Source organism: Bos javanicus, chromosome 7 (genome assembly GCF_032452875.1).
Source record: "Bos javanicus breed banteng chromosome 7, ARS-OSU_banteng_1.0, whole genome shotgun sequence".
Lineage (NCBI taxonomy): Eukaryota > Metazoa > Chordata > Mammalia > Artiodactyla > Bovidae > Bos > Bos javanicus.
Genome location: NC_083874.1, coordinates 5,088,507 through 5,100,987, shown reverse-complemented (window position 1 = coordinate 5,100,987; position 12,481 = coordinate 5,088,507). Strand labels below are relative to the sequence as shown.

Genomic DNA, 12,481 nt, shown 5'->3' with positions numbered 1-12,481 from the left:
GAAGGTGCATTCATTTGCTAGGGCTGCCCTAACTAAGGGCTTAAACAACAAGAAATTTATTCTTGGGACTTCCCTGGCTGTCCAGTGGTTAAGACTCTGCACTTCCACTACAGTAGGCGTGAGTTCGATCCCCAGTTAGTGAACTGAGATCCCACATGCCGTGCAGTGTGGCCAAAAATAAATTAACTAATTAAAGTTTTTTTAAAAGAAATTTACTCTCTCAGTTCTGGAGGCTAGAAGTTCAAGATCAAAGGGTCAGCTCCCTTTGAAGGTACCAGGGAAGGATGTATCCAGGCTTCTCTCCTGCCTTCTGGTGGTTCCTAGGCTGTGGTGGCATAATTCTAACCTTTGCGTGGTGTTCCCCACTGTGTGCAAGTCTGTGTCCAAATCCCCGCTTTTTATAAGGACTCCAGTCCTGCTGAAATTGTGGTTACCTGGTGGCACAGCGGGCAACGAATCTGCCTGCAATGCAAGAGCCTCAGGAGACGCAGGTTCGATCCCTGGGTCAGGAAGATCCCCTGGAGGAGGGCATGGCAACCCACTCCAGTATTCTTGCCTGGAGAGTCCCTGTGGACAGAGGAGCTTGGCGGGCTACAGTCCATAGGGTCTCAAAGAGTTGGACACAACTGAGCGACTAAGCACAGCATAGCACAGCAGCTAGCAATGTACTCCAGAATGACCTCATCTTAAGTAATGACATTTGCAGTGACCCCGTGCCCAGATAAGACCCCATCATAGTTCCTGGAGGTTAGGAGCTCAGCGTGTGAAGTTGGGGGATACACAGTTCAGTCCATAACGGAAGAGGGGTACAGCGTCCCACCCCCACAGCTGTCAACATTCATCCAGTCCAGTTTCCTCCCAGGCCATTCAGTCCTCCCCACTGGGTGAGTTGAAGCAAATTCCAGGCATTGTCTCATTTTCTCTGTGACAAGGAAACAAATTTTTAAATACCACATATAGTCAACATTCAAGAAATGAACTTTTTAAAAAAGATTTATTTATTTGTTATTTTATTTTTATTTGGCTGCACCGGGTCTCAGCTGCAGTTTGTGGGATCTAGTTCCTTTAGCAGGGATCCAACCCGGGCACCTTACATTGGGAGCGTGGAGTCTTAGCCACCCGACCACCGGGGCAGTCCCAGGAAATGAATGTCTTTGAGGCAGGGACATGCCCATAGGCACTCAGGAAACATTGGTTTGTCTTAGCAGAGCATGGCCAAAGGCCTGCTATGAGGCCTTGGTTTTTGGAGGGAGTTGGCTTAGCTGGTAGCTACACCAAAGTGTTTCTTCCACAGCTGGTATACACAGTAGTTGCTTAAGAAGCATCATTTTAAAAAACAAACAAGAACCAGCAGAGGCATGGAGTGGGCACACAGAATTGTTTCTTTCTAGAGTTGAGGTATGCAGTAGGTGTCAAATAAATGACTCCTGCAACTACTTGGATACAAACAGTGAATTCTCCAGAAATTTATTTATTTTAAAATACATTTTCAAATACTTGTATTTACTTATTTTTGGCTATGCTGGATCTTGGTTGCTGCATGGGCTTTGCTCTAGTTGCGGCGAGTGGAGGCGCCTCTCTAGTTGTGCTGCTCAAGCTTCTTCTTGTGGCGGCTCCTCTTGCTGCGGAGCACGGGCTCGAGGGCTCACGGGCTTCAGGAGCTGCAGTTCCCGGGCTCTAGAGCGCAGGCTCAACAGTTGTGGCGCCTGGGGTTAGTTGCTCCATGTCCTGTGGGATCTTCCTGGACCAGGGATCAAATCTGTGTCTCCCGCACTGGCAGGCAGGTTCTTTACCTCTGAGCCACCAGGGAAGCCCCTATTTATTTGTTTCTCATTTTATTTATTTTTGGTTGTACCTTGTGGTATGCACAATCTCAGCGCCCAGACCAGGGACTGAACCCATGCCCTCTGCCCTGGGGGCACAGAGTTTTAACCACTGGGCCACTGGGGAAGTCCTGCAGATATTTATTTTTAAATGGGCAGGTGTACCCAGGAGGTGCATGAAAACATGACTTTATAAAGCTGATGCATGTGATTTTTATCACTTAAAATATTTATATATTTAAACTTGCAAGAGAACAGGAACAGCAGCGTACATAATAGGTGTGTGAGTTTTAAACAACTGGTGCACCCATGAGGGGCACAAATATTTCTGTATATAGCAAGTGCTAAAGACACGTTCACTTCACAGTAGGTGCTTGCACAATATTTAATTTGTTAAAAATAATGGCTGTAGGTACAAAAATGTACTGTAGCTCTCCTGCTAGGAGGTGTTCAGGAAATGTTTTATTGCCTAGTGGGGAGATGCCGTGATTCTCAGAAACTTAATTTTTGCACAGCAAAGTATACAGTAGGTGCTCAACGGTAATACCCGACGCACCCAGAAGGTGCACAGAGATGTTTGCCAAATTTGTAATGTTCCCCAAGAACCTCTGTTTCTTTCAGTAATGTAATCAGGCGTAGGACGTGCGTTTCCGACCCTTGGTGGGGTTGGGCTACCTTGGATGGGACAAAGTTCGTGATGGGGGGCGGCAGGAGCAGCCAAGTACCCCCCAGCCCTGAGCGCCCCACCCACCTGCCCACAGCCTGCTCATCACCTCACTTGGCCACATCAAGCTCACTGACTTCGGCCTGTCTAAGATTGGGCTCATGAGTATGGCCACCAACCTCTACGAAGGCCACATCGAGAAAGACACCCGGGAGTTCGTGGACAAGCAGGTGGGCAGCCTCCCCCTGCCCAAAGCCCAGCCCCGGGCCATGGGGAGACTCTGCAGCAGAAAGGCGTATGTGAACCCTTCCCGTGATTCTCCCCACCCTCCCTTCCCCGACTGGGAGCCGCCCTCAGTTTCCCTGTCCCGCCCGGCCCAGGTATGCGGGACGCCTGAGTACATCGCCCCCGAGGTGATCTTCCGCCAGGGCTACGGGAAGCCAGTGGACTGGTGGGCCATGGGCGTCGTCCTCTATGAATTCCTGGTGGGCTGTGTGCCCTTCTTCGGCGATACCCCCGAGGAACTCTTTGGCCAGGTGGTCAGTGGTGCGTTCCCCACCCCCGTGGCCCAGGTTTCATCCCTGTGTCGGGGAGGGGAGCAGCCCCCATGTGGATAGATTGGGCACCTTTGGCATGCCAGGCCCTGGCTGAGCACTGGAGATACAGCCAAGGGCAAGATGGACAGTAAGGGAGATAAATAAGCGAACTATGGAGGGACTTTCCTTGCGGTCCAGTGGTTAAGACTCCACCTTCCTGTGCGGGGCTAGGGGTGGGGGGTTCGATGCCTCTCGGGGAGCCAAGATCCCGAATGCCCCCCTGGTGTGGCCAAAAAAAAAACAAAACTGTAGAACAATCAGAGGCAAAAATGCAGAGGAAGAAAAGAAGCAGGAAGAAGGGAGGGCGTGGGGTGGCAGGTGTGGGGTGGTTAGTCACTCAGTCACACCTGACTCTTTTGCGACCCTATGGATTGTAGGAGCCCAAACGGGCTCCTCTGTCCATGGGATTTTCCCAGGCAAGAATACTGGAGTAGGTTGCCGTTTCCTCCTCTAGGAGCTCTTCCCAACCCAGGGATTGAACCTAAGTCTCCTGGGTCTTCTGCATGGCAGTGCAGGGAAGCCCCAGGTGTGGGGTAGAGGAGCTGTATTAAAAGAGTCACAGAGAATGACACTGGGGTGACATATGAGCAGAGTTTAAAGGAGCAAGAGATGGAGGAAAGGAAGGTGCTCAAGGCAGAGAGCGTGGCCAGAGCAAAGGCTGTGAGGGACCAAAGCTGGAATGCTGAAGGAGCAGAGCAGGCTGATGGCTTGGAGTGCAGAAAGCAGAAGGGCTAGGAGATGCTAGGAAGCACTAGCCCAGCTTCCTCACTCTCTCCTCTCACTTCAGACGAGATCATGTGGCCAGAGGGAGAGGAGGCCCTCCCAGCCGATGCCCAGGACCTCATCACCAGGCTGCTCCGACAGAGCCCACTGGACCGCCTGGGCACTGGTATGTTGGAGTGGGTGGGCCGGAGGCTGGAGTAAGCATGAGCTCTATTTGAGAGGCTGCATAGAGGAAGGGGACTTGAAGCTGGGGTTTTGGAGGATGCATATGAGCTCACTAGGAACTTGCATAAGACTGAAAGTAGCTGGGTCTAGTGCAGACATGGGGCACTGAGGCTGTGTATGGGAGCCCACCAGGTCACCATGGGCTGTGTCCTAAGGTCCCTAAGGACCAGCGCAGTGGGTCCCACTGTCCAAGTTTCCCCAGCCACCAAAATGGTGATAAGAGGATTATTTAATACTGATGCAGCCACCCAGTATGTGGCCACTACGGATCACTTTCAGGATGAAACTTGGCCACTGGAGAGGACCACGAGCGCTGAGGTTGGGGAACAGGATACATTTGTGCAGTCGACTCTGCTCATTGGGGTAGAAACATGTGGACAGGGGCCCTGGAAGGAATCTCTCCTGAGGTCCTGGGGTTTCTCCGGGTGTTGGGATCTCAGAATCCAGCCGAGGGAAGATCAGGGCCTAGGTTTTAGCCCTACCTTGGTTCCCCTCTGGGCTCTTAAACGATGGCTGTTTTCCCTTCCCATCTTTGTGGCTCTGCGCTGGCCAAGTTTGGGTTCATAACTGGCCTAGGGGGTCGTGGGGGGTGGGGCCCAGCAGGGCTCAGCCAGCTTTGTCTGCAGGAGGCACCCACGAGGTGAAGCAGCACCCCTTCTTCTGGACGCTGGACTGGGCCGGGCTTCTGCGACACAAGGCCGAGTTCGTGCCGCAGCTGGAAGCAGAGGACGACACCAGCTACTTCGACAGTAAGCGGGGGCCCAGGAGACGGGCTGTGCTGTCCCGTACTCTCCTAGGGCAGCAAGGGGTCTCTGCCAGGGTCCCCATTCCAGCTCGGCGCCTCACACTGGGCCTGGAGCTTCTGACTTACTGAGCTTTCCAGGACTCTGGGCATATGTGTGCTGGCTGCCCCACCCCCCACCCCCCCACACACACCCCCCTGCTAGGATTTCCTTTGCATCTGAGCTCAGGTACTGCAGCACCCCCTCAGGTTGCAGGAGGGGACACCAAGCTACTTAGGGTGGCAGACCCTTTTCTGGGATCCCGCATCAGGTTCGGCCTCCTGAATCTCAGTCCTGACCAGGCATGGAACCTTGCCTGTCATACAAGAGGGTGGGCTGCCTCACTCAGCTTGGGTGGAGGTGCTCCCCTCAAGCACTTCAGATGGGCTCAGACAAATCTCCCTCTTCCTGCATGGGGCTCTGGCCAATCCCAGAGTAAATGCTCTTGGCTTCCACCGCCTCCTCCAGAACTGGATGTGTGACCTTGAGCATGTCAGAGGTCCTCTGTGAACGTCTGTTTCCTTTTCTGTAAAATGAGGAACATCTTTTATGTTTGAGCTGTGCAGTGTTACCTAGCTCTAGGGGACCCATCTCAAGAGTGAGGAAACTGAGACACAGGAATTCCTATCCACGGCCCCACAACTTTTAGGGACACACCTGGGATTTATTCCCAGACACTAAATCTGCCAGGGGTTCCCTGGTGGCTCACAGGTAGAAAATCCACCTGCCAATTCAGGAGACGTGGGTTTGATCCCTGAGTCGGGAAGATCCCCTGGAGGAGGGCACACAAACCCTTCCAGTATTCTTGCCTGGGAAATCCCATGGACAGAGCAGCCTGGCAGGCTACAGTCCATGGGGTCGCAAAGAGTTGGACATGAATGAGCAACTAAACAGCAGCTGAATCTGCCACCCAAGCCTCCTCTGCCCTTAAACGTACCAGGCATAGTCCCGCCTCAGTGCCTGTGCTCTGACGGTGTCTCCCCACCTGGGAGCCCTCCCCACATCATCCCTGTGTCCACCTCCGGGGATCAGGTGGGCGATGCCTTTCCCTCCTGCAGCCCGCTCGGAACGTTACCGCCACCTGGGCTCTGAAGATGACGAGACTAACGATGAGGAGTCATCCACAGAGATCCCCCAGTTCTCGTCCTGTTCCCACCGCTTCAGCAAGGTGAGCCCGGGATCCTGGGTGTAGCTGGCACTCAGGAAACAGGGCAAGGTGTTTGTTTGGGGTTGTTTTGTTTCTTTGGGCTGTGTCAGGCCTTAGTTGCGGCATGTGGAATATTCACTGCAACCTGTGGGCTTCATCTCTAGCTGAGGTGCACGGGCTCAGCAGCTCACGGGCTTAGTTCCCCATCTTGGGAATCAAACCCGTGCCCCCTGCATTGCGAGGGGATTCTTAACCACTGGACCATCAGGGGAGTCCCTGTTTGGGTTTTTGGTTTTTTTTTTTTAATTTTTGTTTTCATTGTAGTGAAATATATATAACATAAAATATACTATTTTAACTTTTTTAAACTGTACAGTCCAGTGACATTTAGTACATTCACAGTGTTGTGCAACCATCACAACATTTATCTGGTTCCAGAACATTCCATCATGCCCAAAGAGCAACTTTGTACCTGTGGGCAGCCACTCCTTATTTCCTCCTCCTGTCTCCCCCTCCCTCACCCCTGCTTTCTGCTTCTATGCATTTACCTGTTCTGGACATATCACATACATGATGTATGTATGTGATACATATCATGTATCACCCAGTCCAGCGTCCAGAAGAAGGGGTGCTGCTTCACCTCGTGGGTGCCTCCTGCAGACAAGGCTGGCTGAGCCCTGCTGATCCCCACCCCCCACGACCCCCTGGGCCAATTATGAGCCCAAACTTGGCTAGCACAGAACCACAGAGATAGGAGGGGAAAACCAGCCGTTGATTAAGAGCCTGGAGGGGAACCAAGCTAGGGCTAGAACCTAGGCCCTAATCTTCCCTCATCTGGATTCTGAGATCCCAACATGCGGAGAAACCGCAGCACCTCAGGAGAGATTCCTTCCGGGGCCCCTTTCCACGTTTCTACTCCATACACTCTGTGGGCTTTCGTGTCTGGCTTCTTCTTCTTCTTTTTTTAATATTTATTTATTTGTCTATGTGGGCTCTTAGTTGCAGTGCGTGGGATCTAGTTCCCTGACCAGGGATCAAATCCGGGCCCCCTGCGTTGGGAGCTCAGAGTCTTAGCCACTGGACCACCAGCCAAGTCCCTGGCCTTTTTTTTTTTTGGCTTCCCTGCATGGCTTGTAGGATCTTAGATCTCTGACCAGGGATTGAACCCAGCAGCAATGAGCACTCGGAGTCCTAACCACTGAATCACTAGGGAAGTCCCTGTTTCTGGTTCTTAAGGCTGATCTACGTGACAGCGTGTCAGTACTTCACTCCTAGTTATGGCTGAGTAATATTCCACCGTGTGACTGGACCACAGTTTTGTTTATCCGCTCATCAGTTGATGAACCATTTTGCGTTTTTCCACTTTGGGGCAATTGTGAATAGACCTGCTATGCTGGGTGTTACTTTATAGCGTCAATAGCTTCACTCAAGTTCCTTCCTTTGTTTATAATTGGATCAGAAAACCTGCACAGGGACTTCCCTGGCGGCCCAGTGGTTAAGACTCCAAGCTTCCACTGCAGGGGGCATGGGTTCAATCCCTGGTGGGGGAACTAAGAGCCTGCATGCCGTGCAGCATGACCTAAAAAACCCCCCAAAGCCTGCACTGCTTATGGGCCTGGGGCCCACGGGTGGGAAACTTCAGCCGGGGCCCCTTGGTAACCAGGCCTGTCAGAGCCTCAGTCTCTCCATCTGTACAGTAGGGTAAAGACACTGTGTCTTTAAAGAAGTGGTGAGAAAGGATTTGAGGAAATGACTCAGAAGCGTCAGGCATGTAGGAAGCACTCAACTGAGCCATCCCCCAGGGATGCGGTTGTTGTGACTGTTATTTTTAATTGCTTCCCAGGTCTATAGCAGTTCTGAGTTCCTGGCCGCCCAGCCCACCCCAACCTTCGCTGAACGGAGCTTCAGTGAGGACCGGGAGGAAGGGTGGGAACGCAGCAGCGAGGGGAACTATGGGCGCCGGCTGAGCACCACTGAGGTCCGGTAGGTGGGCTGGGGAGTGGAGCCTGCTGGGAGGTGGAGCCACCAAACCCAACATTGGAAAGAGCTGCCCTGTGGCCCAGTAGAAAAGGGTCACACATATTGGCCAGCCTATCAGACCCCTGCCAACCTGGCCTCTATCATCTCTCCCTTTGGATTTGCATTCCTAACCATACTAAAGGTAAAAGCAGCCATATACCATCATGCTTCTAGGCTTTTGCTTGTTTCCTCTGCCCAGAATGCCCTTTGCTTATGCTCACGAAGTCTCATTCATCTGTCAAAGTCCAGACTCAACACAAATAATCAGTGTCTGTTTGAGGAGGGGCATTGGAAGCTGGGTTTTAAAAGATGAATAGGAGTTCTCTGGGCAGTCACAGAGGATGGAGCAGGCACAGGGAGCTCACTTTGTCTTTACAGATTACCTTTGACTCTAGGCTGAGGGTTAAGATGCAGCCACTAGAGGAGACTGGGTGCTCTGGGGTGAGGGCACCAGGCAAGTGTGACACAGGCTGTTCCCCACTACAGGCTGAGATCCTGCACATCTTCTGGTTCATCTTGCCACTCATCCTCCTCCCAGCCTGAGCGGGGCCCTAGCCCATCTCTCCTGAATACCATCAGCCTGGACACGATGCCCAAGTTTGCCTTCTCATCAGAGGATGAGGGAGCTGGCCCCGGTCCTGTGGGCCCCAAAAGGCCCATCTTCATTCTCGGGGAGCCCGATGCTCCCCCAGAAACCACCCCAGTGATACCCAAGCCCTCCAGCCTTTCTGGTAGGTAGAATCCAGGATGGGAGCAGTAGTCTTATGGCAAATTTCCCACAGGAGGGACTATTTAAGATGGGTTTTGAAGTATGAGTAGGAGTTCTCTAGAGAGAACATTCACTTGTCTAACACAGGCCTCAGTCTAGGGATGATACCCTCAGCTTCAGCGGATCAGGACAGGAGAGAGGAATTGAACTGGGGAGCTCTGAGAGTGGGAGTAGGGATCTAACTGGAATGAGGGGAAGGCTTCATGAAGGAGGGGACCTGAAGAATGGAGGTTCCCAGGGAGAGCAGTGCAGGAAGGGTGTGCAAGAAAAGGGAACAGCCTGTGTAACAGCCAGGAGACTGGACCGTGTGCATGCCGACCAGGAAGGAAGGGGCTTTGCCTTCTGAGGGCAGAAGGGCCACATGGTAAGCTGGAGGGTGGGGCAGACTAACCCCCGACCCTGTTGTCCCTCACAGCTGACACCGCCGCCCTCAGCCATGCGCGCCTACGAAGCAACAGCACTGGTGCACGACACTCCACGCCACGGGCCCTGGATGCTGGCCGGGGCCGCCGCCTCGGGAGCCAGAGAGACTCTGCCCCCGAGAAATCCAGGACCTCCCCCAGCGGAGGCCGTGTGCCCAAGTCAGCCTCGGTGTCCGCCCTGTCGCTCATCATCACAGCAGGTAACACCCATGGCCCAGCCTTGTCTTGGTGTGCCTGCCCACATCCATTTTTAACTACAGGGTGGAGGCAGTTTTGGCCAGTGGCAGCTGGCAGGGGTCCTTCCAGGTGATGTGGGGGCTGCTGTTTACGGCTAAGCCCAGGAGAGGGGAAGCAGCAGGGGGAGGGGACTGGCATTCTTGGCAGTGGGCACTGCATGTGCCAAGACTTGAAGGGGAGGGGGAAGGTGTCTGGGGGCATTGAAGCAGCAGCAAAGCAGCCAGAGTGATCAGTACGGGAACTTCCCTGGTAGTCCAGTGATTAAGACTCTGTGCTCCCACTAGAGGGGGCATGGTTCGATCCCTGGAAGGGAACTAAGATCCTACAGGCCGCGTGGTGGTCAAAAAACAAAAACATGAAACAGCCATCAGTGTGCAGGGGGAGGGGAAGGTGCCTTGTGAGGGGCCCCCCAAGGCAGTGACCCCCTCCCTGAACCTTGTCCCTGCAGATGATGGCAGCGGTGGCCCCCTCATGAGCCCCCTGTCCCCACGCTCACTGTCCTCTAACCCATCGTCCCGCGACTCCTCTCCAAGCCGAGACCCTTCCCCCGTGTGTGGCAGCCTGCGGCCCCCCATCGTCATCCACAGCTCAGGCAAGAAGTATGGCTTCAACCTGCGGGCAATCCGCGTCTACATGGGCGACAGTGACGTCTACACTGTGCACCACGTGGTGTGGGTAAGTTGGCCCTGGGATGGGCAGGAACAGCCGGACCTGGTTGGAGTCCAGCTCTGCCCTGGTGCGGGGCTTTCCTTGCAGAGCTGCGTTTGTTAGTCTGGGAAAGCTGGGAAACCAGGCAGAGTGGAAGCATCAGCTTGCTGGGGGCCCGAGGCTGACTCAGCTGGGCTGGGGTCTCTGTCTGTGGGGCCCAGACCACTGACCGTCTGCCCCCCATGCCCCGCTACCCCCACCCCAGAGTGTGGAGGAAGGAAGCCCTGCCCAGGAGGCAGGTCTGCGAGCTGGGGACCTGATCACCCACATCAATGGGGAGTCCGTCCTGGGACTGGTGCACATGGACGTCGTGGAGCTGTTGCTGAAGGTGCGGCCCTCTTCCCCCTACTCCCGCCACCCACCCCGGCCTACCCATAGGGCTCTGAGCCCCCACCCCTGGTCCATCCTCAAAGTACCCTGATCTCCCCGCGCTGCTCCTGTAACCCCCGTCCCCTCCCCTTTGTCTCAGGTGCCGATTCCGTGTGGTTCTCCCCCTCCAACCACAGCATTCCACTTGGGCCCTGCATTCTTCTCCCCTCTGCTTCTTTCTTCTCTTTTTCTTCCTTCTTTTTTATTTTTTTGGCCAAGTGGCATGCGGCATCTTAGTTCCCTGAACAGGGATCAAACCCGCACCCCCTGCAGTGGAATTGCAAGTCCTAATCACTGGACAGCCAGGAAAGTCCCAGCTTCCTTCTTTAGCCCTCTTATATCACCCCTCATAGCCACTCCTCCAGGAAGCCCCCTGGGGCCCCACTCCTGACCTTCCCTCTGGCCCACCTTGACCCTGTGGGGGTGGTATCTGGGCCATCTTTGCCTCCTGCCTCCTTGAGGGCTGAGGCCCAGGGGAGGAAAGGTGGGCACAAGTGAGGAGGCAGGCCACTGGTTGGATAGCTCCTGGGACCAGTGGGTGAGTCGATGGCTCATTGGATGGATGGACAGATGGCACATATCCATCTTTGGCCCAGTGAGTGCGGAGGCCATTAGTTGAGAAATGGGTGGTTAGGATCCAGGGCTTTTGATGGACGAGTAGGTGGGTGGAGGTCTCACTGGCTAGGAGGCACACTGGTGACCCCTCGCCATCCTTCCTGCAGAGTGGCAACAAGATCGCCCTTCGGACCACAGCACTGGAGAACACGTCCATCAAGGTGGGCCCCGCGCGAAAGAACGTGACCAAGGGCCGCATGGCGCGCAGGAGCAAGCGGAGCCGAAGGCGGGAGACACAGGACCGGTGAGCGGTGGGCTGGCCCCCGTGGAGGGTTGATGCAGGACGCGTGGCATGGTTGGGCAGCCCCGGCCACTGGGGGGCGGGGCTTGTGGAGAATCTGGGTTTCTAACCCCCTAGGCGGAAATCGCTCTTCAAGAAGATCTCAAAACAGTCGTCCGTGCTGCACACCAGCCGCAGCTTCTCCTCTGGCCTCCACCAGTCCCTGTCGTCCAGCGAAAGCCTCCCAGGCTCCCCCACCCACAGCCTGTCCCCCAGCCCCACCACACCCTGCCGCAGCCCGGCTCCCGATGCCCCAGCAGGTGGGTGCACCCCCCAGAACCATCCTGGGAAGAAGGACCACACGGGGCTGCAGTGGTTGGCCCAGGGAGGGGGGGCGAACAGAGTTGGAAGGATGAAGTGACGTGATGAATGACTGCCTCAAAGGCAGCCTGGGGTGGGCAGGGCGGGTGTGAGGGCAGGGAAAGGCGTGTCCAGCAGAAGGGAACATCACAAGCAATGGGCGTCTAGATAAGAGGGATGCGGAAGCTAGAGGGAGGCTAGGCAGAGGGGATTGGGGGATGGATCAAGCCAAAGAGCTGGGCTTAAATTGGGGTGGGGGGCAATAGGGAGCCACAGAGAGTGAGTGAGCCAGAGAAGATATGGAAGGATAGTTCTAGAGCAGGAAAGGATGGTCCCCCTGAGGTTCCCCAGTCTGTGAGAGACAGCCAGAGATGGACATCCCTGTTTCCACTGGGTTAGCATCAGTCTAGAGGGAGAGAGAGACAGGCTGAGGCAGTCCACAGAGGAAGGAAGGCATCCTAGAGGATAGCCACAGAGCTGCTCTCCCAGGAAGCCCTCCCTGCCTTCTGAGGGCCCCACTGCTGTCTCTCTCTCTAGCCTTCCCTGACTTCAAGGGGCTGGGGTTATCTATGCCATCGTTGCCCTCCTTAGACCCCTAGACCAGCCTCTGAGGCTGAGGCCTAGGGGTGGAGAGTGGGTACAGGCAGAAGCAGGGCCCTTATTGGATAACTTCCTGAACCAGTGGGTAGATGGCTCATGGGATGGACAGTGGACAGGTACCTTTGGCCGAATGATTTGGTGGGACATTTAGATAAGAAGTGGGGGAAAAGGTGCTAGAGCTTTGATGGTTGAATAGGAGTTT

The 12,481-nt window shown here is 54.7% G+C and overlaps 1 protein-coding gene across 17 annotated transcripts in view; it reads left to right on the top strand.

Annotated features, from left to right (window-relative positions):
• The window catches only part of MAST3 (microtubule associated serine/threonine kinase 3), a 41,502-nt gene that overhangs the window by 26,779 nt on the left and 2,242 nt on the right, over positions 1-12,481 (top strand). For all 17 annotated transcript variants that reach the window (XM_061421569.1, XM_061421566.1, XM_061421567.1 and 14 more), the window contains 12 exons: positions 2,585-2,717; positions 2,868-3,033; positions 3,871-3,972; positions 4,658-4,780; positions 5,872-5,981; positions 7,804-7,943; positions 8,466-8,710; positions 9,164-9,370; positions 9,856-10,082; positions 10,321-10,443; positions 11,207-11,343; positions 11,458-11,639. In XM_061421569.1, coding sequence (XP_061277553.1) covers positions 2,585-2,717; positions 2,868-3,033; positions 3,871-3,972; positions 4,658-4,780; positions 5,872-5,981; positions 7,804-7,943; positions 8,466-8,710; positions 9,164-9,370; positions 9,856-10,082; positions 10,321-10,443; positions 11,207-11,343; positions 11,458-11,639 — 1,895 coding nt within the window. The remainder of the gene's footprint in view (positions 1-2,584; positions 2,718-2,867; positions 3,034-3,870; positions 3,973-4,657; positions 4,781-5,871; positions 5,982-7,803; positions 7,944-8,465; positions 8,711-9,163; positions 9,371-9,855; positions 10,083-10,320; positions 10,444-11,206; positions 11,344-11,457; positions 11,640-12,481) is intronic.